General features: G+C 37.2%; 1 protein-coding gene and 2 long non-coding RNA genes across 3 annotated transcripts in view; 2 read left to right on the forward strand and 1 right to left on the reverse strand.

Annotated features, from left to right (window-relative positions):
* LOC117340631 (cell adhesion molecule 2-like) overlaps positions 1–11,365 on the reverse strand; it is a 29,476-nt gene extending 18,111 nt beyond the window's left edge. Inside the window, exon 1 of the mRNA XM_033902395.1 lies at positions 11,263–11,365. Within this exon, the coding sequence (XP_033758286.1) occupies positions 11,263–11,365 (103 nt within the window). The remainder of the gene's footprint in view (positions 1–11,262) is intronic.
* A 2,172-nt stretch (positions 11,366–13,537) lies between these two features.
* LOC117340195 lies at positions 13,538–15,104 on the forward strand. The gene is made up of 5 exons (XR_004535391.1): positions 13,538–13,831; positions 14,282–14,380; positions 14,522–14,543; positions 14,778–14,830; positions 15,078–15,104. It is a non-coding gene; the product is annotated as an uncharacterized LOC117340195 (long non-coding RNA).
* Positions 15,099–18,221, forward strand: LOC117340193. Its single transcript, XR_004535390.1, has 4 exons — positions 15,099–15,287; positions 15,674–15,710; positions 16,056–16,123; positions 16,515–18,221. It is a non-coding gene; the product is annotated as an uncharacterized LOC117340193 (long non-coding RNA).
* The last annotated feature ends 6,792 nt before the right edge of the window (positions 18,222–25,013 follow it).

The raw sequence follows: 25,013 nt of genomic DNA on the forward strand, positions 1-25,013 counted from the left end.
GCTTATTTTTCATGAAACAGCTCTTTAAAAACGGTTTGCCCCCCCCAATCAAACGGGGCTTTTTCAGTACAATTGCTGGAGAGGGACGGCCAATGAGACACTTCAGAAGGTCAAGTAGTCAAATTATCAAAATTTAAAACCCCTGGAATTGGGGGAAAAAAAAATTTCCCCAAAAAACTTTCTAAACCCATGATAGAATCGAATTAAAAAACAACCAAACCCAAAAACGGGGATCATTTCATTTTTGGGGGGCTGGGAAACAAAAAAAGGAAAAAGGAATAAGCGCCCTACTGAAAGATATGGAACTTTGAAAATTAGAAATCGGAAATCGGGGGTTAAGGAAGGGAAAAATTGAGAAGATGCAAATGATATTTGTCAGCTCCAAGCTGTAAGGAAAAAACAAACTGACCTGCCCCGCAAGGACAGGATGAAAAAAATAGCACGATCGACGTTTTTACAAGTGTCAAGAAAAAAGGGACATTTTCGCAGAGTCCCCCGGTTAAAAGGGCAAAACAGCATCAAAAGGAGTAGTAACCTAAGGAAAGGACGAGGAAAGGAGTAAAACCTGTGGGTTGGGTTTTTCGGGTCAAAGGGGGGACAACATCAAGCTGGGGAAAAAACCAAAGTGAAAAATTTTGGGGGGACGGAGCAAGGAATTTTGGGAAAGGGGAAACAAATTCAGGGAAAAGACCCATTGCAAAGGGTTTGGGGGAAAACTGGCCGAATGGATTTGTTAAAACCCGGTCCCGGGGGATTAGTAAAAAAAATTGCCCCGGGGGCTTGGGGTTTGACCTAAAAAGGAAATTTGGTTTTATTTTTAAACGAAAAGGGCTTTGTTTAAAAAAGGTTTTAGGTTACGAGTTCATGGCAAAGTACAGGGGAAAATGGGTGTTTAATTGCCCGAAGTCCTTTTTGGTAAATAGAGGAGCGAGCATTTTCTTATTGAAACGAACCCGGGGAAAAAGGCCTTTGGGGCTGTTTTTGAAAAAAGGGCTGTTAGCCCCTATTTTGGAAAAACCCCAAAAAAGGTTACGGTTCCCTAACTCGTGTATTTTTTGAAATTGCAATATAGAAATCTCGTCTAGTCCCCCGAACTTGGGGTTTAAACATAAAGGAAACCCCCTGCCCGACGCTAAAAAAAATTTTGTTTGGAATAGAATCGGGGACCAAAAAGTCTAAAAGAAAACCCGGGTTTCCCCCAATTGGGGAAATTTTGGGGAAGCCCCCCCTAAAAACCCCTGTGAAAAGAGGGGGGGAAGGGCAAGGGTGGGGGGAGGGGGGAATTTGGAACCAGGGGGGGGAAAAGGGGGGGGTCCGGGGGCAAAAAACCAAAAACCAAACCAGGGGGAAGGGGGGGCGGGGGTTTACTTTCATACCCACAAAAAAAGGTCTAAAAGGGAAAAAAAAAAAGATTTTTTTCCCCTGGCCGGGGCCCGGGACAAAAAAAGACCCTAACAAAAAGGGGAAATTTTAAAAAAAGGGAGGATTTTTAAGCAAAGGGCCCCCCCCAAAGGGGGAAACAAGGAAAAACAAAAAACAGCCTTGGAAAAACCACCGGGGGAAAATGGGGAAAGGGAAAAAATTTTTTAACCCCCCACCCCCCCTTTTTTTTCCCCCCCTTTTTGATTTGGAATTTTAATTTTAGGGAAGGCACCTTTTTAAAAGGGGTGCCCCCCTGGGGGGATTCCCAAAAAACCCCGCAAACCAAACCCCTTCCGGCACAAAAAACGAAAATGAAATTTGTAAGGAAAATTGGGAAAAGGCCTATCCTTTTTTAAAGAAAATTTAAAGTTAGGAAAAAAGGGAAAATTTTGGGCCCCTTTCCAAAAAATTAGAAGGTGGACGAAACCTACCGTTTAAAAAACCCCCAAAATCGGGTTTTTGAGTTCTTAGGCAAAGGGGCCCATTTTTGCCTTTTAAAAACGGATCCCCGTAACCCTTTTAAAATTTGGGGTTTGTGGGGATCCGGGAGTGGGAAAAAAGGGGGGAAACGGGAAATGAAAGGGGGGGGGGGGGGAAGGGGAAAAAACCTTTCTCAAAAAAAATTGTTGAAAATAGGGGTTTTTGGGGGGGAAAACCCCAAAAGGGAAGGTAAGATCCAATTATTTTCCCTTCGGAATATAAAACCTCGTTTATTTTTGGGGCCGAGAAAAAAAGGGCGGCAAAAGGTATTAAAGAAGATTTGGCCCAAAAAAAAACCCCGGAATTTCAAAAGGACGGGGGGGTATTAAAAGATTAGGTAAAAAGCGACCCCCGGAAGGTTTCCTTTTTCCGGGGGATTTTTCTTATGGGGGCCCTCGGAAAAATTTATTAATTAAATGGGGTTTGGCTTTAAAAGGGGCTTGAAGGAGGTGAAAGGGTTGGGGAAATCCAAGTTTATTTTTTCAAAGGCTAAAAAAACAATAAAACAAACTGAGTGATAAAAGTAAAGGCTTTCGGTAAAGGGTTTTAAAACTCCCGGTTTTCCCCCCTAATAGTTGAAATACCCAAAAAAGAAAAACTATTTTTTGGTGAAAAAAGGGGCCCAGAATAAAGAAGGAAGAATTAAAAAATTTTGGTAAAAAGGGGAAAAATAACCTGAGAATTTTCCTTCAAAAAGGGGGGTTAAATTTTTTCCCCGTAGGATTTAAAAGGGGCAATAAGGGGGACCTTTTAAATTTTAGAGAAAAATAAACCCCGGGGGGGTTGGGAAAATTTTGGGGAAATTTTCATAAGAAAAAACCCCAAATTTTGTTAAAAAAAGGGGGAAAAAGAGGGGGTGATTTTTGGCTGTTTTTAAAATGGGGACGGAAAAATGGTTTTCTTATTTGGGGGGAAAAAAATATTTAGGGTTTTAATAAAATTGAACAGTTTAAAACTGATTTATTGTAAAATCCCAAAGGAACCCCCGGAAAAAAAACCCCGAAACTTTTTAGGCCCGGAAACAAATTTAACAAAAAAATTGGGGGGGAAAAAAGGAAAAAGTTTTTATTTAGCACTCTTATTGATCGGAAAAACGCAAAAAGAGGGGCTTTTTCCCCTTACGGGGGAGGAAACCCGGGAAAACTCATTCCAGGAAATAAGGAGAAAAAACGGGGTTAGGGAAAGGAAAATCAGGGGGTTTTGAAGTTGAGTAGACATTTTTGGGGGCCCCCAAAACGGAAAGGAAAAAAGCCCAGAACTCGGGGCCTTTCCCCAAAGAAAAGGAAAAGGAATGCCAAAAATACCTTAAAGGAAAAAAAAACCCGATTTGGGGTTGGGTTACAAAAAGTGTTTTTAGTTTTTGGAAAAAAAAAATTTTTTTTCGAAAAGAGGGGGTTTTCCCTTTTTTTTTTTCCCTTAAAGGGGAAAAAGGGGGGCCCAAGGGGGCGCAATTTTTTCCCAAACAGGAGTTTTTTGTAAAAATTTGGGGGAATGACAAGGGGAGGAAGGATAAAACCCCGCTTGGAATTGGGAAAAGGTTTTCCCCCGGGGGGCTGCAAAAAAGAAAAGGCTTTGGAAATTTTTTTAAAAAAATAAATGGGGGTGGGGGGTCAGTTTAAAACCAAAGTGAATTTTTTAAAAAAACTGGGGCCTTTAAAGGTTGACCCTTTTGTACCCGGGAAAAGGGGGGGGTTTTGGGGGGGGGGGGGGGGGGGGGGGGGGGGGGGGGGGGCCCTTGGGGGGGGGGGGGGGTTTGGGGGGGGGGGGGGGGGAAAGGCCGGGGGGTAAAATTTTGGGGGGGGAGGGGTTGGGGGGTTTTGAAAGTCCTTTGTAAAGGGAGGAAATTTTTAAATATTTAAAAAACCCAAAAAAGGGCAGGGGGATTTTGTTTACCTTTGTTGAAAGCCCGTTTGGTTTGTAAATAAACCCGAAGGAATCTTTTTTTCCTTAAACAAAAAATGGCTTTTTATTTAAACGGGGCAGTGTAATCCTGGAATGATGAGGGTCATACTTTATTTTGTTTCCAAAAGATCATCTGGGAAATGAAGGATTTGGGGGAAAGTTTTCCCCCCAGGGGAAATTTAAACCATATTTTTAAAGGAGCCCTTCCCCTAAAAGAAAAACTTCGTTCCCCTATCCTGATTAAACCCTTGAGTGTTAGTTATTGTTTTAGCTTTATTTGTGTTAGAACGTGGGGACACGTGTTGCTTGGAGGCGTGGGTAGTGTGGTGAACCACTGTTGTGTGTTATGTTACCTGTCGTTCCGGACTGTCCGTCTTCTACTTTGTTTATTAGTCTCGACGTCAGGTAGACGTTTGTAAGTAATATACACCTAGGAGGTTTAGAAGCGTTCTAAAGATCCTGATTTTATAATAGGTGGCGCTAGTTTCCCTTTCGCGAGAGTATAAAAGGCGGCGGTCGAAACTAGATATTGTTCACTTCTTCGTCTGACACGAACGAGATAAGGCCGGACAAAAAGGTATTAGTTAAGATATAGACGTGCCTGAACAAGGCTTCCCTATATCAAAGTACTTATTGTGTATGTAATAACTTACGGTAGAGTACGGAGGCAGATGTGCCTGAGTAAGGCTTCCCTTCTCCGTGGGGACTCTAGTTAGTCTATGTGATCGGTACACCACATACGTTGTAAGTGTATTAATATCAATAGCCTTGGGTCTGCTCGTGGTTTATAAGAAAGTGTCTGAGAGCCCCGAGTGTTGTACTGTACGTACGTGCCTAACGCTAAATATATGCTAGGGAGTGCTCAGTAAGAAGTGAGTACTCAGTGAGTGCTCGGTAGAAGTGAGTGCTCGGTAGCAGTGAGTACTCAGTGAAGTGAGCGCTCGGTAAAAGTGAGCACTCAGTCAAAGTGAGTGCTCACTCGGTCAATGAGTGTTGAAACTCTCTTACCCTCATATATAAAGTAATCATAGTTGTATAATGTGATATTGCCCGGAATAAACCCCAGATAGGGAAGATTCATTTTGGTCAGGGAGCACTCATTATTTCATAGTATATTATTCCGTTCTGTTAATATAAATAGCTCTCTGTTTAGGTATATTTGTATTTCTACTGTAGGATTACTCAGAGGAACTGAGCAATCATTGTGTTATATTTCAACTGTATAGCTAGTTGGTACTTGATGTATATTACATAAACACAGCCAGATCAGCTGTATATTTCTGTATATTTTTGCACTGAGGACTCGAGTAAAACTAATTATATGTTAGACAATATGGATCATCAGTAGTGACTGATACGGACCCTGTAAACGTCACAATATTAGTAGGGAAATCTGCTATATAACCATTATCATAAAAAGATAGCAATTTACAAAACATCAAACGGGTATGAACTATCGTACAGTTGCGAGTCTGAATGTCGTCCCGGTGTGACCAAGATAGTTAGGGGCGATGTATTGTTACAACGATAGAAGGGAACGGGAAAATCAGGTGGAAAGTGGGGTACCTGTAAAGTGCGAAACGAAAGCAAATCGAAACGAAACCAAACGAAACGAAATCAAACGAAATAAAAAATGAAAACATTGAAAAAATAGATAAATAGAAAATCTTAGACTTTTCATATGCCTTAGTGTCCCATTCTCATCGGTGTTAAAACAACACACAGGAAAGAATGAATGTATCGCTATATTCACTCAGTTATTCAAATATAAGATATTTACTCTATTTCGATAATATGCTTAGTCCTCAGTTTATAGGCGCGCAAATCGCACAGTGTATCGGTGCACGCTCGATCTAAAATCACGTGACAAAGGTGATGATTGCAAGCAACTCCTTTTATAGTAGGAAAGCGAGGTGTGTATCTGATCGGGAAAAGTTAGAGTTCCGGGAAAATTGCTGGACTTGAAAGGTGCGATTCCTATAAAAACGCCGGCTTAACGCGCTGTTCCCGTATTGCTGGTGTCGGGAGTGTAGACAGAATTGAAGCATCAGAGAACGACTTCGAATAATTCTGGATATGCAGAAACTATTTAAGTACTTGGTTAGTTAAGTGGATTTCCTATGGTTGAAAACGGAATATATTTTATGTTATGTCAGCTTTGCTCGGAAATTTTCCTAAGACCAACTTGTTCTTTTCATCTAAACCCCAAGTCAGATATGCATTAAATAACGTACTGTAGCTTTTTTTGATTTAAACATATTTTTATTGCCTTAAAGCAGCGGGATTGGGCACAAGTTGTACAACTTATACAAAGCCCTCTTCCTGTGACAAAACATTGTTATATATACAATACAATTCAAGATGGCTTAAAATAATATAACATGTATATAATTATACACTCTCATGCAGTTTTGCAACCTATTTACAGAGAGAGAGAGATGAATTGCTGAGTGTGGATAAAAACTTGTTCGTTTTCCTGAACAGACATATTTAAATCTCCAAAAAGAAGTAAGTTAACAGATAGAGGATTGTATGCAGACAGTTTTCTGAAGAGTGTCGTTCTCTGTTCAGCATAAGTAATACAGTCGAAAAAGAAATGATAGTTGTCTTCAATTGGGGAGCCACAGTGGCACATCTGGTCATCAACTATATTGGCTCTGAATAAATAACCCTTCAGTATACTGGCATGATTTCTTAATCTAGTGTGTAATATATTGTTTTTTAGTTCCCCATAGAAATAAAAGATAGGTACCTGGGACAGATCTTTATTACGTATCTCATTTTAAAAAATAGAAATAGAGACGCTATGTCTAATATTAAGCGACAGTTGGTTCCATAGCCTTATTGTAGAAAGAAAAAAGGACAGATTGGACGATTCTAGTCTATTATTTGGTAAGTCATAATTTTCTGCATTACGGAGATTGTGTCGAGAGTTATTTGCAACAGGATTAGGAAGAAGGGCATTAAGATAGTTGGGAGTAATATGATTATGTACTTATAAAACAGGAGAAGTTTTCGACGAGATCGTCTCTGAGCTAAAGGTTCCCAACCCGTTTCAATGTAAAGTGATTGTCTACTGGTATAGGAAGGTAGACCAGTGACAATGCGACCGGCTTCGAGTTGTAATTTTTCTAATCTATCTGCATCCGATAATGTGCAACCATCCGCGAGCTCGCAACAATATTCTAAGATTGGAATGATGAAGGATCGATAAATTCTATTTAGCGTTTTTCGCGACAGAATGTATTTTAGTTTTCGAAGGGCACCTAGTTGTTTAGATACAGATTTACATGTGTTCTATATGAGAACTCCACTTACCATTTGAGTCGATGTATACTCCAAGATGCTTATGACAACTGACAAATTCAATGTTGACACCATTAAAACGTATATCGATTATAAGATCCAATTCAGTATTAGAGAAAAGCAAAGCCTCTGTTTTAGAAGGATTCAATTGAACCAACCAATTATCAGCCCAAGATTGAATTTTTAAGAGATCATTATTAATGTTTTGTTCAATCAGATGTGGGGATTTATCAGATTACAAAAGAGATGTATCATCCGCAAAAAGTTTTGACAGACTGTCTAAATTATCGGTAATATCATTAATAAAACTAATAAATAAGAGTGGACCAAGGACCGAGCCTTGAGGTACACCAGCATTAGTATATTTTATCGAAGATTTACTATTTCCAAAAAATACTTGTTGTTTTCTATCTGACACATAATTAATCAACCAGGCTAACAATTTGCCTGATATACCATAACTCATTAGTTTCATTTCCAGACCCCTATGCCACACTCTGTCGAATGCCTTAGAAATGTCACAAAAGACTAGACAGGTAGGTCGTTTTTTTCTAAATTTTCACATATATTGTGGTAAATTTCTATAAGCTGATGAAGTGGAAGTCGTTCATTATGTCAATAAGTGGATGATTATTATCTACAGAAAGAAGGTTGACATTTATATCGCCAACTATTACAACATGTGAAGTTTCATCAATGGCTGTTTCTACGGAGAGACGAAAAAAATTCCAGAATGCTTGTGTACAATTAGGGGGCCTATATATAGTACATAACAGATATTTTTTGTTTGTCCATACAACTTCGCCTATATGGAATTCTAAGTCAGGACGACGGCGTGTGCATAGGAGACTGGAAGTGAAAACACAAATCCCCCACCCGGGGAGCCACGGTCTTTACGATATAGGTTGTATCCCTCTAGGAGGATATCGTCGTCTGCTATCGTTAAATCAAGGTGAGTCTCTGTGATACAGACAATATCAAAATCAGATGTTATATTTTCTAGATATGACAATTTGTTCCTCACACTACGAATATTTAAATGAAAAATAGAAATATCTTTAGAATGGCTCTTAGGGCCTGGATTTGGGTGAACGTCATTACAGCATAAAAGAAGTAATTGTATCACTAGGAAAAAGCTCGAGTTATCGATAAGACAAGATAAAATCAGTTGAACGACGTAACCTAGGTTGAATACAATATATTTTGTACACGCCATGAACCTGTTTAATCATTTTAGGAGGTTAAAAAAAAAAAAAAAAAACTGTTTCCGAGAAAGGGCACCGTGCGTGCATAGGTAAAAACATCCGATCGCCGCTCTATAAGACACTAAATCGTTACCCATTGTCATCGAATACAAACATTATAATCGAGCGACGACCAGGTCTGAAAAATACACACGTGAACCCCAGCACGGACACACACTCAGCAATCCGAGAACTAAAGAGGTCATTGGGGTCAGGGGAGAACAAAAGTGGAACATTCCAAGTATAGGTATGAGAAGTTAGAAGGAAGACTAGAAGTAGAGAGGTAGAATTTAGCACAGGGAAGGAGATGATAGGGAAAATAAAGATCATTAGAGAGTAGATATGATAAGAATGTTTTGAAATGTTGAAATTTGAACGGGTTTGTAGATAATAAGACTTATAGGGCTAAAAAGGATATTATCGAATAACACCATGATTATATCAATATTACAATGTTTTCTTACATGTCATCAGTTCTATATTTAAACTCTTACATACACCCCAATATTCGTAGTTCACATATGTACATGTACATGTAGGCAATTCTAATATTCAGTATATAATGCTATGTAATATATTATACTATTTACACAAGGAACTTAAACAAAATCTGTCATGGACACATAGGTGAATACATATTAGTATACCATATAACACTGTATATTATTACGTAATTGTATAGTTGTCGTGTATATATAGTTTTAACACGATAATGACTAGTCTGTATGTGAACATTTTGGAACAGACGTTGAGTTTACTATAAAGATCGAGATTATGAGCTAAGATGATTAAATAACAAGTACTTTTCGTACACTATAACTAGTTTTGCATCAGAATTTAGCAATAGTGTGAATTCCCATGTGTCCATGTCGTATTGTAATCAATCAATACTTATATCTACATCATAGCTTTTGTGCACAATGGAAACATTTCCCATTATGTTTGACATCTCAGAATGAAGTAAATAATAATATGACTTGTTCATTAACAAAATAAACAAATGTTGAATACTTGGCTATAGTAGTGAGTACGTAGATGTTTACTTTATTAGGGAAAATAAAGCACCTTATGTTGATAATATAGCGAATGAAATACATGTATGTATCTAGTATGACTAATAATTGGCATGTGCAGGTCTACATGAGAAATCAGACACCTACTATATATGTACCGATACATGAACATACACATACATGAAAGTTTATAAGGACATTGGAAGTTTCGTTCCTTTTACATGGAGGTAATTTTATTTATACATAATGTGAATTAGTGAACTTTGCACAGTGTGTTATTGTATTGTATAACTATATCCATAGAAAAATCATAGACTTTACCTGGAGATATGCATTAATGATTCCAGATCTTACAAAAAAGAACAAAAATAAAAGACTGCAGGACTACCAACAGTTATTGGTCGTCCATGTATACGAATATGTATCAATTCGTGTAGATTTTCCATATTTGGAAAGGAATGGCTATATATTTAATTTATGTATGTAAATACGTTGCTGAACTTGTTATTTATTGTAATTTTATATAGGTTATCATTTATCTTACTTGTAGGTAATCGCTGTGCGCTCTTAGCCATACACAGTATATACACTTTGTATGGAACTTATCAATGCATAATCCATCTCACAAATACTTTCATAAGTCTTATGGAAGTATATAAAACACATCGTGATATACTACAAGCTATAATGCACAAACATGTTTTACAATTTACACAAATTGAAGCCAACCTTGCATGTAGACTTGTTTGAAAAAAAAAAACAAAAAAAAAACCAGATATATATGTTAATGGTTCCATAATTGGTGATATTCATATTTTGGTGATATTGATATAATCGGTATTTCAACAGCCTATGAAGAATGATATCCATTTTTGTAATATAAGCATTTGACATGTACAGGTAAGAGTTCAAATTTGCGTATGTAGAGCAAACTTTCTGATTCGTTTAGAAAGTTTTACTTATATATTGTAAATAATATTACGGGAAGTCGTGTATAATGTATACAGAGGACGTTATAGATTAATTTAACACAATCTAATATAGTCTAGTACTTGTTAGTCACACTGGTAGCTCTCGTGCATGTTATGCCTCAGGGCGGAGAGACGGGATAGTGACATTCATGTGTTCGCGAGATTTGAGAAGGATCTTATTTCCATCATGACTTCTTTTAATGAAAATTCTGCCGTCATTTGTCCAAAATGAGTGAACTTCACCAGACGATTTAGCTAAAGACAGATATTTCATTATTCCTTGTCGAACTCGGGTTAGATCTTCCGTAATGAATAGGCGCTCAGAGTTTCCCTTCAGTTGCCTCTTACTTCGAAACACATTGTTTTTTATTTTCCAATTACGGAAGCGACATATTATTTGGTATTTGTTGTCCCTTGGGGTTCCCAGGATGTGGGATCTACATATATCGTCTTCATTTATATTTACTTTGAGGAGTTCTTTGCAAATATTTACTATGGTAGGATCAGTGTTGGTAACTGCATCTCCTGTGAGGGGAACGTTATGGAAACGGAGAGAATTTCTCCGGGTATATTGCAGTGACTCCTCGAACTGGCCCTCTAGGTTACCCACTACATTTTCTAAATAGTCAATCCTATTTTCAAGTGCCTTATTGACATTTTTGAGTTTATCAATACGATCATTTTGTTGATCAACAGTCTGCTTGAGGGGGGCAACAATTTCACTAATGAGTCCTTTAAATGATTCCTGCAACAGCGGTAGAAGTGCCTTGGCTAAAGCGGGAGCTAGAGCAGGGGCCACTGAATCTATAAAGTCTTGTTTTACCAATGTGGTCTTAACTAGGGTACTCAGGTCAACTGTCTTTCCCTTACCCAGATTGATATGGAACTCGGACTAGTCGTCCATATCTGATGTGGAGTTCCTACGTCTAGAACTGGGACGCTCTGTGTTTGGACTAGGAGTGTTGTTTTCGGGTTGGTCTCTTTTCCTGGATGGAGTGTCTTCAGTAGATTTGGAAAACATGGACATTGGTGTAAAAAGTAGTGGTCAAGTCGGCATCAAAAATGGCGGACACGTAAACAAACAAGCAATGGGACAAAGGAATTCAGTCAAGTATTGTTATAAATGGTTTTTCCTTCGTAGACTAACCTTTAACAGCACAGTTTTTACATTAGACGTGTTGTAATCATCATTTGGTGTATCTTCCGAGAATTATTGGCCACACAACTACATGAATTAACACAAATTCAAACCCGCGGCTATGAGCCGATCACATTCCAACTTGTAGCTGAACGTGCGTGCTTGAAATAACGCTTATAGCAAGTTGAACAACGTTAACTTGTAAGAGTAACGTCCCTTCATTTTGAAAAGTAAAATTAGCAGGTGGGTAAGACATGGTGTATATAGTTTATGATTATAAATGTATTGGTAAGAAGACACTTCACCAGCATTTGTGATTATTTTTGGTAGAATCACATGTTTGATAAACACATTTTGTGTACACACAATACACTACACGATTGGCATGCCTATACATAATGGACTAATCATATATTCTGAATCAGACATCGAAGGAAGTCTTCCAAGTGCGGACACAAAAGAAAGCACTAGTTCTTAAATTAACCGTTTACGACTAACATCTAGTCCGTCTGGTAGGATTTAAATTTGTGTCCCCTGTGGGTATATCTAACTTGCACGATACAAATCTATCGGTGGTCTTTTGGTGTGATAACGCCGGCCCAGAGGATAGGGTATTTTAGGCCGGTATTTAATATTTCGAAATATTCAGTAGGTGTTTAGATGGACGTCAGAAACCTTGATAAACCAAATTCACAGGGTAGGGTATTCTCTATTATTCCTTCATCTTCGATAGGGTAAGCGTTACTGCTACTAAACAGTGCTAGGTTAGGACCCAATCGAATCTGGGAATCGCTTTTAAAAATAATCACTCCATCAATTAGGTAGGTGACTCTCTTCCACCCCACTTCCCTTTTCATTCTATACTTTTCCCATTCTACTCAATGACCTATCTATTGTCGTCCACTGAAAGATCATAAGGCCGTAATAGTGGACTGAAAAAGACCGTTAGATAGATCAATAAATATATTCCGAATAAAGTTATTTCATATCTAAAGAACTGAACGAATATTGCGATACTCTTTTTCGGGTTCAATGCTTTTGTTTTATTTTCAAAGAGATACAGATACAAGAATGTCCTTACACATAGGGGCTAGCATTCGCCATGCTTCTTTCTTCCTATTGCGATAAATTTATCCCTGTGTGTTGTTTAAACAACGCTTTCATTTTTTTTTTATTTCGTTTGATTTCGTTTCGTTTCGTTTGATTTTGTTTCGTTTTGCTTTCGTTTCTTCGCACGTTACAGGTACGCTGGAAAGTGACCACCAGGCTGTGTGTCGGCAATTTTGTGATATTTGATAAGTTCTAGTTTTTTCATGGGCATACGGGCATAATACTGAAAAACCCATGATAGGAGCTTTAGTCGTTTTTGCTCTATTTTGCCCCATTTCCTCTCTTTGTTGTTTTCGCTGTGAGTCATTTCATATTTCATATATGAATGTTATCTGGATTGTATAGATTGCAGCAGTGTTCCGATATTTACATGTTCAATGTTCATGTCCATATTCTACTAATAGCTAATGATATGTTCTTCAATGTGTCTTGGTGGAAACATCCAGAAGGGATTTAGTGTGAGTTGCGTCGCTTTGCGCATGTATAGAAAAAGTAATACGTGTTTGACTACTCATATATCTTCATGTCGAGGTCGGGTCCGGGTATGCCTCTCTAAGCAGAGCCAACAATAAGATGTCTCCACTTCCTTAGATATGATGAACGAAACATACTGTTATTACAGGGGAGTATCTAAGAAACGATTTATGAATGCTAAAACTTCGTATTTACAACATTTTTATATCTCAATTGGAAACATTTGTTATTGTTTGTGTTTTCAGGAGTGCTTTTTGTGGAAGCTTCAACATTTGCTTTCGTATGGAATTCATACTTGATTTTATTACAAATCTAAACGAGTTAGATCTATATATTTACGATATATATCGATATGATATCAGTGTTCCGTATACCTCACAAGAACAACTATTTACTTCCTAACCTCATGCATACATTTTCATTATATCGTTGGTTATAATTAAAATAAGAAAATTAATTGCTGAATTACAGGATACCCAGGTTTCCCTAACTATGTGTTAGTCGGGTGTACCTTGCCTAATTCTGCTGAAGTCTCATGGAGTGACGGAGGGGACTCCGAGTATTACCAAGTTATGTTCAGCACCGACAGGTTTCTCAACTCACAAGAAGTTTATCCGGTGACGACTTCAAAATATACAGACGGAAATGACGTGTATAGTCTAAAAATAGACAATCTGGATGGAGGTCATGTTTACTTTTTTAAAGTTGTGGCGTACAATCAGTACGGAAACACAACATCGGCTGAAGCTGTGGGCTGTACTGTTCAGGAAGGTAAGTCGTTATCAGTTAACTGGTAAACCATATAGATAAAGAAAATAATTCATTACGTCAAGTAAATGGTATACTGGTATATTATTACAAATCGGTTCAGCCAGAAATCGCCCTTTGGGCCAAAGGGAAATGACACAAACATGTTTAAAGCAATAACTGTATAAACTGTATCTGGATAGACTGTCAACGCCCTAACGGAAATAAGGTTAAACTTATATTGGCCAATTTAATGCTATGGTAATAGCTATCGAGGTATTTTTAATCAAGCTCAAGTATTTATAATAACTGTAGTTTTCCTTAAACCGATATTTGACAACACAAAGTGCAGCAGATGCCTGTAACACTACTTTTGCGTTGAACTGTGTTTATCTGACGGTGATGACGCCATGACAAATCATTATAGCTGTATCATCATGTTCCTTCATCGTTTCCCATTTGTGTCGTCTCTAGTACATGGTACCGACAGCATGTTTGTGGCAGGGGTAGTCCTCGCTGTTATTGCTGTAGTCATGGTTTTGTTCACGGTTGGACTCGGGGTATTTATCAGACGTACGTATTTGTATTGTTGCATTACTAGTATTTTTAAACGTTTCCTTATGATTAAAATCTATGATAATTTATCATTAACAAGACAGTCCTACATCAAGTAATTTCAAATATATTCCTCAATGTTAACATGTTATTTTACAGGAAATGGACGACTGCCTCTCGTGTGAGTAAAAAAAACTATCAATCAATTTATTTATTTACTTATTTGATTGTTTAGCTTATAATTACGATAATTTACTCAAGATTTGTGTTCAGATATTTATATAAGGCATAGTCATAATTAGTTAACAGAAATGCTTTAAATTCGGATTTCATATTGAATAAACAGAAAAAGGAAGGCAAAAACTTTACACATTAAAAAACCCACTGTAGTATAATAATATTTATTCTTTTTCAGGAAAGGATGCCGTAAACAGGAAGAGATAAAGAATGTTCAATTTTTAAAACGAGGTAAAATCAGAAAACTGTAATGTTTATGTTTCCGTATTTATAAAGCAATTTATAAGTCAGTTAACTTAACTATCGTATTCGTTGTTTATATGCATACTACACAGATATTTATGTATTCGCTACATGTTTTTATTATTTGTGAAAGCTTTGTTCTGACTGTTGCGATTATGGTTAAGACGGGATCAAAACCAAAATGACAGAATTATGCTTTGATTGCTATATTTATTTTTCCCTGTCAAATTTGTAGATGGAACTCATGAAAAGGATGACGAGCGGTAAGTCATATTGAACACATAAAACAAACGTAAATGTAACAATAAAGATAATTATGTTATCTTAATTGTAATATGATAGTTTAATGACAATGTTATTATACGCATATCTCAATCGGAACAATTTGATGTAGACGGCATTGCCAAGGTGTTCACTTACTCTGAAATCGGAGGGCATCATCAAGGTAAGTCCATGCTGCCGCCGTTAAGTACACTACACTGGGCATGTTTCACTGTCTGTATTTGATTTATAAACTGTCGTACTAAGTACACTACGTACCCCTGCTAAGTAGGTGGGGCTCCGAAATTATTACCGTTTACACAGTAATGTACGGATATCTGATGTCTTATGTAATTCACTCAATGGTGTCCTACTATGAAATTTTTGGTCGTTTTAATAGAACTTTCTACTGACAAACAACTGACGTTGTCTTATATTGCTGACATGCGAGTTAAAACGGTTAAAACTTTATAGAAATGCTGGTAATATATCTGTCAATATCAATCTCTCCCCGAAGTGTTTATTGCTACCGCAACATAAATATTCCTGATGCAATTTTTTCACTTGCAGTATACCAAAATGATCCAGTCAATGGCGGGGATGACGGGTAGGTGTAATATGCAGTTACTAATGTCTTAATGAAATGTATACCATTGATAATGGTATTATAAGGCAGTATTTCTTATGGGTATTTTTACAATTAAGTCATGAATATATGTACATTCATAATATTGGTTGTCGACAGATTTTCTTTCTATACTTTTTACTTGAGGGTGTTTTAATCACTTCGAATCGTCAATATGGCTTGAATATGTATACAATAGTAAAGTGTATAGAATCATCGTTGTGCTCATGGTGCGTTTGGTGCATTTAACAATGACACAATGATTATTTATGCAAACGTTGTTCCACCTAAATCACACCTTACAGCCGTTTATTTGTTTTTTAACAGAAAGTACGAGTTCTTGGAAGGGCGTTCTAATCAAAACGTTTACGAAGAACTTCAGTGTACAGAGTCTGGTATGAAGCTGTCCACAATTCATACAATTTACAATCATATTGAAGTCTTTGTCAAAATCACAAACATTGAAACTGTCCGATTTGGTTTTACCCTGTTTATCGTCAGTTTAACGTCACTAATAATGGTCATTTCATGACGGAATTACATGTGCACGATATGCGTGCTTGTGTGTTTTTATATGATCTTTAAACGCTGCTGACTTGATAGTGCTATCTCATCGCAATACACTGCAGCAGAAATTAGAGAGAAGATTATACATCAAATTTAGTCGCCGCTTACGGGGACATTGGTTGGCGTGCAAACTTATTATTTGCCGATAGAAAATATTTCATCTTCACCAACTAGATGATGTAAATGGTAACAATTCATACATTCGGTGTTCTGTTTTAGGTGACAGAGGGAGATATGCCAACACCGAAGATGCTGGTGACGATAAACATTGACGCAGTACCAGATACATACCATTATTAAATAATGTCTTGCTTTGAAAGGTGTGACAACAGCAATATCAAACTATTGCATTATAATGATGCTTTAAAGAACCTTTCGGGCGATTAAATTGGCAGCAACAACATCAATGCATATATTCAAATTAACATTTGATCTTGACGTTCCTCATCACCTCAAACAGACCTGGTGAATCGCATTCGTGGTACGTTAAGCAACGGAGAACGACATTTGTTGGAGAACTGGAAATTATTATGTACTATTTTACAATCACCTACTTTGATCATGAAGAAAAACAAGTATCCCGCTATGTTGTTGAATTGTAACAATATGTAAACAATGTGTACACTAATGCGAGGTGAAAATGATTTGATTGCAAAACAATTGAAAATTATGTTGATGATGAAAATACTTAATCACTAAGTAATTATTTTATCGGAAGAGAGATGTTTCTGTTCGCTTTTGTTTTCAAAACGAACTTAATCGGAAAAGACATATTTCAAATGACAAACGTACGACAAAAAGCTGGTAATTTGTCACCATATAAACAAAAACAGCAGAGTCCTCGGTCACTTGGAAGAAATACGTAAAACAATCTTCAGGTGTGCAAATTAACGCACTGTGGGAAAATACGAACCCTTGCTCTGCCGGTGCATTAAGTGTTTGTAAACATATTGCATGATACAATGTATGACGACCAAGCAAATTTGTAGAAATTTAGCAACATTTAATACTCAAAGAATGGGTCAAATCCTATGCCTTTGTTTAAATTAAATATACACGTATAAACATGCTTTTAAGTAGATAGATGGAATGTCCACGAATGTATCTATGTTACCAAATTCCGTTAATTGTTCAACAAGGTTTGGTTTATTCCTTGTAAGGTTTCCATAGCGTTGGAATGCATTCTGTCACATTGTACTGAAGAAATATGGCAGTTGGAATACAAGTGTACAGCAATTATATTCTATCAGTTTTTTTTTTCAGAAGTCGTTTGCCAACACGGTGATGATTCCTGGTGTTAGTAACTGGCTCTGTGCATATATGTACACTCAATCAATAGAAGCATTCGTTTCAAACGATCATGGCTCTTGTTTTAGACGCACCCGATCTGATTAGCCTAGCAAGGCTACGGGACACCTTTTCTGATACTCGTAAACGGTTAACGAGACAGCGATAGGGATTACATAATATTGTGTGTTCACACTACTGATTTTACGAGTCTTACGCTCGATTCCTGGCATCAGGAATGCAAACATTATGGAAATATCAACCTAATAGGACGAGATCAGACTAAGTTCTGTAATATAACAATACGAAATTTGAACCCTCGATTTTAATGCGCTTAAAGTAACACATTATAGTAAACGAGTTTTTTTCGACCGTTAGTTTTGGCCGCGTTTTCTGACAAGGGATGTTCTTAGACTTTGCTGATTCAAGTATCACATTTGCTTTGAATTAAAATACACCTCGCCGATATAACAGATTCATATATCATGATGCCGCTTTATTGTTATGCTTTCACACGTACACATCTCATCTTGCATACTGCAGTGCAGGAAAGAATCCGAAAACATTTCATGAAAGGTTAACAGTTCTTTCCGTCTCTCTCTGGCTCTGGCTCTGGCTTGAATAAAAAATATATTGACATAACGATTTAAGTATTATATTTGACAAATATCCTCACTGACACCAGTACAATGTCACTCGTCGTTGAGATTCAAATGTTGTTGGAAACATGCAAACACGATTGTAAATACTATATAACAAGTTTATTGTGTCATTTGTCAATGCCAGCTTGTCCACTTCAAACTTCCCCTGCGTGAATTGGAAACAATCGCACAACTTAACCCAGATAAGTATTATCACGTTAGAAATTAGTCTCAAACGTGGATGAACAAAGTGCTCTTATAGACGCCGGACACTGCAGACTGTCAGACCTACCGGAGAGTAGCACAATCAGCATGTGGCATAGAATCAATTTATCAACAATTTACGTAATCATTACTGCATGTTTCATCAGAGCAGGTAGGCATGACAACTTGATCATAAAGACCTCAGTAAAAGTAGAGCATGGATGATTACTAAATTGGTGAGTTCAATAATGAATATTTCGCCACAGGAAACTAGATCCATATTTAGTACACTATATATTGTGATAATGTCATCATATTCCATAATACTGCATTTGATAGTAAGTACAGTTATTCATATTAACGGAAGCACTACAAACCTGGTTATTTCCAGCTATAAAGCTATTCGGTGTATGAGTATGAACACCTTGAACATTGAAATATATTAAACCAGAATGCCATGTTGAATCATCATCTACACTTTACATTAAACAGGACAACAGATTTTAAAACATTATGCTTGATATAACATATTTTCTACGAGATTTAATGATTTTATTTTTCCATAAACATACCTGCCTTTGGTAGACAACCTATAGATCAAAATTGTAAACCAATATTTGGATTTAGCACAAATCATCGAATTTGAAAGAAAAAGATGAAAGTTGATGCCTGCATTTAGAACAGTACTTAAACTGGTATGGAATACTTTCAAATTGTCACATAATGGTTTCCATCAGACCCTGACCCACGTTTGCCGAAATATACATTATAATTTGTAGTGTTTGTAATGTTATAATGAACGAAGCCATATTTTGACATTTTATCGATTTCTTCGCTGACATAAATGCTTATCAGGAAAATATTCTACCAGAAGTGCACTTTACATTACAATTTTGATAGAATTTTAATAAAACTAGCGATGATATCAATACTAAACATAATTTGGAAACACTTCCGACAATATTTATGGAATGACAATCGTAACAGCTGTCTATATAAGCGAGAAAATCGGCCATAAACATTATATTATTAATATGAATTTTATACGAAATACAATTCATGGTTTCCGTAAATTTTGATTGGTTATCTAAATTATATATCAGTGTTCGTTACACTTTCTGTGCAAAACATTTGATAGAAGACCGAACAACACAAACTTAAGTAGCTCGCTTTGTTGTCCCTTGACAACTGGACTGATCAGAACAGCGGACTACATTTATACTGCTAAGAATATTATCAGATAAGGGAATAGGTATAGAGTAAATTATGAAGTAAAGCAATTCAATTGATTCTGAAAGCTTCTGTAACTGTCACCATGACCTGGTTACAAAGTATCAAAAAGTGCGACAAAATGTATATAAATGTAAGATGCATTCGATAGTGCTATAATCCAAACCAATCATCGCCTATTTTCAGATGGCCCCGGTACATATATTGCCCTGTCCCCTGCGGAGTAATTGTACACAGATACAACGGGTGACACGTTTCTTGACATAATCAGTATCAGTTTTTGAAAATGATTTAACTTCTTTACTGTTATCATTAAATACAAGTCATGCTTCCTTATATATCCCTATCAAATAATATATGTATTAATATGTTACCATATTTTTCGGATCTTACCATTTCTCTTGTTTCTGAACAACTTTCTTCTTCCTAATGTCTCCCTTGGCAATGTCCCACTTTTTTGGTCTTCAGTTGATCGTTCGCCCCTGTGAGGAAGGCTTTGGGTTCTGTCCCCTGGCCGAGACATACAAGAGTCATTAAAAGTGTTAGTTGCTACTCCTGCTTAGCGCTCAGCGTATTAGGAGTGGGACAACCGGTTCGCCTGTTGTCAGTATAATGTGACCGGGTGGGGGTATCCTTCTGGGTGTCGTCGGCAGTATGCTTCCGTGAGGTAGCACTATAAATCGGCATTATTCCGGCCTATCACAAAGAGACTTATCACAAACATACCGCAGCCTTCCAAAACACACATACGCACTCACCGCACGCTTGGGAGGCCGTACTTAAATTTCCTTTTGTATGGACAATTTTAAGTCAAGGAACTTACTCACGAGGGGAAACGCTGATGTAACTTTGCTAAGGCAAAGTAAGGAATTCAAATTAATTAAGCAATTGACGAGCCAGTTATTGATGACTGGTATGTACTCCTGAACAAATATACGGCAGGGTTGTGCAGCACTGATAAGACTTATATTGTTTCTTTATTATCTGATTTTATGTGGGTAAATCAATTTTAATATTCAATCAATTTAAAACCACCCGTTTATTTCATGATATGCCCCAGCATTTGACCACGAGTACGTTTCAGATGATTCTTCCTTTTTGCAAAGTAAACAGTCATTAATCACTGACCAATACAAGAAACGTGTCTGAATGTTGTTACAGAGATTGTAGGAGTTAGTGAGGACATGCGATTGGTATAACAGGGACTGTTTGAATAAACGAGGACTTCCGATTAGTGTAACAAAGATTGCAGTTATTAATGGGGACATCCGATTGGCGTAACAGAGACATATGCTACCTGAAGTGCACTTTGTATTGTCAGCAATTTTGACGGAATTTTGATAAAACTAGCGGCGATATCAATAGCAGTCATCATTTTTAACACGTTCGACATCATTTATGGAATGACACTCGTAATTGCTGGCTATATCAGCCAGAAAACCGGTCATAAATGATGCAAGAGTGATCTTGTTTTCTGAAGTGTGAATAAGGTCAATTTAGTTGTCATTTATGTAACGGCAGATGCTGTAACCCTGACCGGGTCGTCTGAGTACGCTGTCCCTGAGACTGAGTTTACATTGACGTGTGATGTGCCAGAGGAGGCTATTTTTGTCCAGTTTTATCGCCGTCCTGACGTCATTTCTCCAGTAGGTAGTATACAAGTAGGTGGTGACCAATGTTACAACACCAAGGCCAGCCCAGCCGTCCTTTGTACACCGGATGTCTGTTCCTGTGTAACGTCTGGAGGCCTTGGTACAGTGTTCCGGTGGATCATACAACCACAGACGGGAGACCATGGATCTGTGTGGTACTGTAGACGTACCAACCTTAACCTACCCAATAGTAACCAAACACTGGACAGTGATAACTTTACACTTAATATGGCAGGTAAGTGTTAAATATGAACGTGAACCTGTTTATATATATTGCTAAACAATTACATGCGTATCAATCTTAAAAGCTCCTTTTAATTAGTATTTAATTTGGTTTGTTTTAAATATTTGCATAGGTGAGTGTTAGGTGTTCAAATAACTATACCTTCCATGACTGTAGCTGTTTACACGCGAAATTAAGGATTGCAGTATTCCCTTAAATTGATACTGGTGGGTTATAGTTCGCTACACTTCGTAAGCATATGATATTGATACAGATATAAATGTTTGTAGTCGGTCCCGCTACATCCATAGCTCTGTCCCCGTCTGGCACTACCTACACCAGGACAGAGGGGGACACGTTTCCGGACATCACCTGTACAGCGGACTGTAGACCTGGCTGTACCTTTGTCTGGACACGATCGGACAACACCAAATTAACTGTCTCGCCTGTGTTGTCATTGGGACAACTGGACAGATCAGAACACGGGGCGTACAGGTGTACTGCTAGGAATGTTGTCGGGGTGTCATCTATATCAACCAATGTTACTGTACACTGTAAGGATTTGTATTCACCTTGTATTACACCGTAGATTGGTAGACAGAAAAAAATTATACTAATTTGATATGGTGACAGTGGTGATGACATAATATTATAATCTCTTAAGTGGATCTGAGTGAATACTTTAAGAGTCAATTATGAATTAAAACTTCAACTGATATCTAAGGTTTAGTTTACTCTCAATAGAACGACAAAGATTGATTATATAATGCTAGAAACCAGTGCCTGTATTGGGATGACCCCAATGCCTGTAAAACAATGTCCCCGTTAGATATTTACTACAGCAAAACAGATGGTAACACGTTACCAGGCACCTGTTTCAATTCTATAATATTTTACTGAAATTATTATGTAATATAACTCACGTGTTCCTATCAATGCTCATTATATGATATGCACTCATTCATTACCAGGTGTTCAATATTTGGTAAAATAGTCATATTTAGTGCACTGTCACACTAAGTTAAACTTAAAACAAATGCAAGTTGAAATATCGTCATGTCATCGAGATATTGATAAAAATAAAAGGTATAAAAGAAGATAAACACAATGTATGTAAGGGCTGACTCAATATTAAGGTTTTTGATTTTTCGTGTCTTTCAGACGGACCATTAGCCGTAAGTCTGACTCCAACAAATATGACCTACACTCTTACAGAGGGACAGACTATCCCCACCATCACGTGCTCTGCTGACTGTAACCCGGCCTGTACCTACAGCTGGACAAAGGATGGACAGCCCTATACAACAGGGTCAGGTCTCCAACTCACCAACATACAGCGTGGTCGGTGGGGTGTGTACAAGTGCACGGCCAGTAATGGGTACGGGAGTGACGTCAGCGTCAATGTAAACGTCATTGTAAACTGTAAGTATACACTTGTTTACAGGCTATATTTACCCCTTTTCAGGCATCAAACAAACTAAATAAAACACAAAAGTAAAGTGAAGGAACTTCTTGATCATCAATTTTCTTATTCAACATACTCCACAATACCAACTAGCAGATACTGACGACAAATACAGCTAGTCGTAAACTGACTTTAAAAGGACAAACGACGTTTTGTTTTACATGGGTGTGTGTTTCATAGATACTGAAAATTGATTGTTGACATGACCTATCGCAGAAAAATTACCATATATGCCATATCGTATTCAAGAACAATGTTATTTTTATGAATATATATTTTTAAAGAAGATATAATAAACACAAGTGTGTTTACAAATACGAAGTACCATAGCAATTAAATCCTGAGATGATTTAAAAGCCCTTTTTAGTAGCCGATTGAAACTAAAACAGACTTGGAACGTTATGTGTAATAAATGAATCATTTAATTCATGATCTGCAGTGTTATAAAACAAAATCGTGGTATGTGTTAGTATTTAACATTTAATCATAAAATTGTTGTATGGACGAAGTTTATAATTTAAATTCACGTTATTGTACGATATAGATTATTACAGGGGCTGATTGTAAATATCGGACTTATAAAATATATCGCCTTGCCTTTGGGAGATTGGGTAAGAGAAATGTGCGTAATAGATACACGATGTATGTACAGACCTACTTAAAATAAAGGTTTCTAAAAATCTGTCTATTTCAGACGGGCCATCCTTCGTCAGTCTGACTCCACCAACTGTGACCTACACTCCTACAGAGGGACAGACTATCCCCACCATCACGTGTTCTGCTGACTGTAACCCGGTCTGTACCTACAGCTGGACAAAGGATGGACAATCCATTACAACAGGGTCACATCTTCAACTCACCAACATACAGCGTGGTCAGGTGGGCATGTACAGGTGTACGGGCAGTAATGGGTACGGGAGTGACGTCAGCGTCAATATGAACGTCATTGTTAACTGTACGTATACACGTGTTTATGTGAAATATGTAAAATTACTCAGTCATCAAACAAACTATATATAACAAAAAAGTTAATATAAGTGACTTATTGATTATCAAAATTCTTATCTCACATTCCCCACATTACCAAAAAAAAAGGTAAGGAATAACGACACATACATCGTTATAATCATAAATTGTCTTAAGAATGACAAAAGATTTGCAAAATATCAACAACAGATACATGTATATGTCAAAAGAAATCGTACAGGTACACTGCAGTTGGTACTGTATAGTGTAAGTAAGCCACACATGAAGAAGTCATCTACGACAATAGGAGTCTTTGCATATGGCCTGCTGGATTATTCTGTCCACGTATTTCATAAGATGTAATAAACAAAAGTGTAGATTATGACCAATAACTACGTGTCTATCAATAGTCAGGGTCTGTTGTAGATTATACACAATACGTAGGTGTTTATCAGTTATCAAATAATTTAATGTTTCCTTCCTCAAAATATAGGTATGTTTAGCCTAATGGTGTCGAGGTGTCCATTTTAGAGTGTTTATCTCTGTTCTATACACCTTCACCTTATCTTCTCTATATCTAAGTAAGTGAATAACTCGCATATACCTCTCGACTTACAGTAGCTGTTTTGACCCCGATTGTTAATCTGAGAAATGAAACATCCGTGTTGAACTAAAATAATCTGCAATCGGGTGTTTACGCCGAACAAATCCGGCAGGAGGTGGACGAAACTGATTTCCGAACGCTCTTTCTATCCTCTGGCACTTTCGCGGTTTTCTGAATTAAATGAATGTGGTCATAAATATATAAGAGTACACAAAACGATGAAGGCATGTGTTGTTTTTCTTTAACATTATTTAAGGGCGAATCAGAGAGAATATATAGGAGACTGACAGTTATGTCGTTAATGAACTAAAATATTAAGGATTTTGTTTACACTTCAGTTCATAAGATGGGTGTATGTTACAAAATCACTTTCTTCAGACACCGCTGATTATAATTTACTCTGGTTCCATTGTCATCCGAAATACATTAATTTGATTTAGCATATC

This window comes from Pecten maximus, chromosome 13, assembly GCF_902652985.1.
Source record: "Pecten maximus chromosome 13, xPecMax1.1, whole genome shotgun sequence".
NCBI classification, from domain to species: domain Eukaryota; kingdom Metazoa; phylum Mollusca; class Bivalvia; order Pectinida; family Pectinidae; genus Pecten; species Pecten maximus.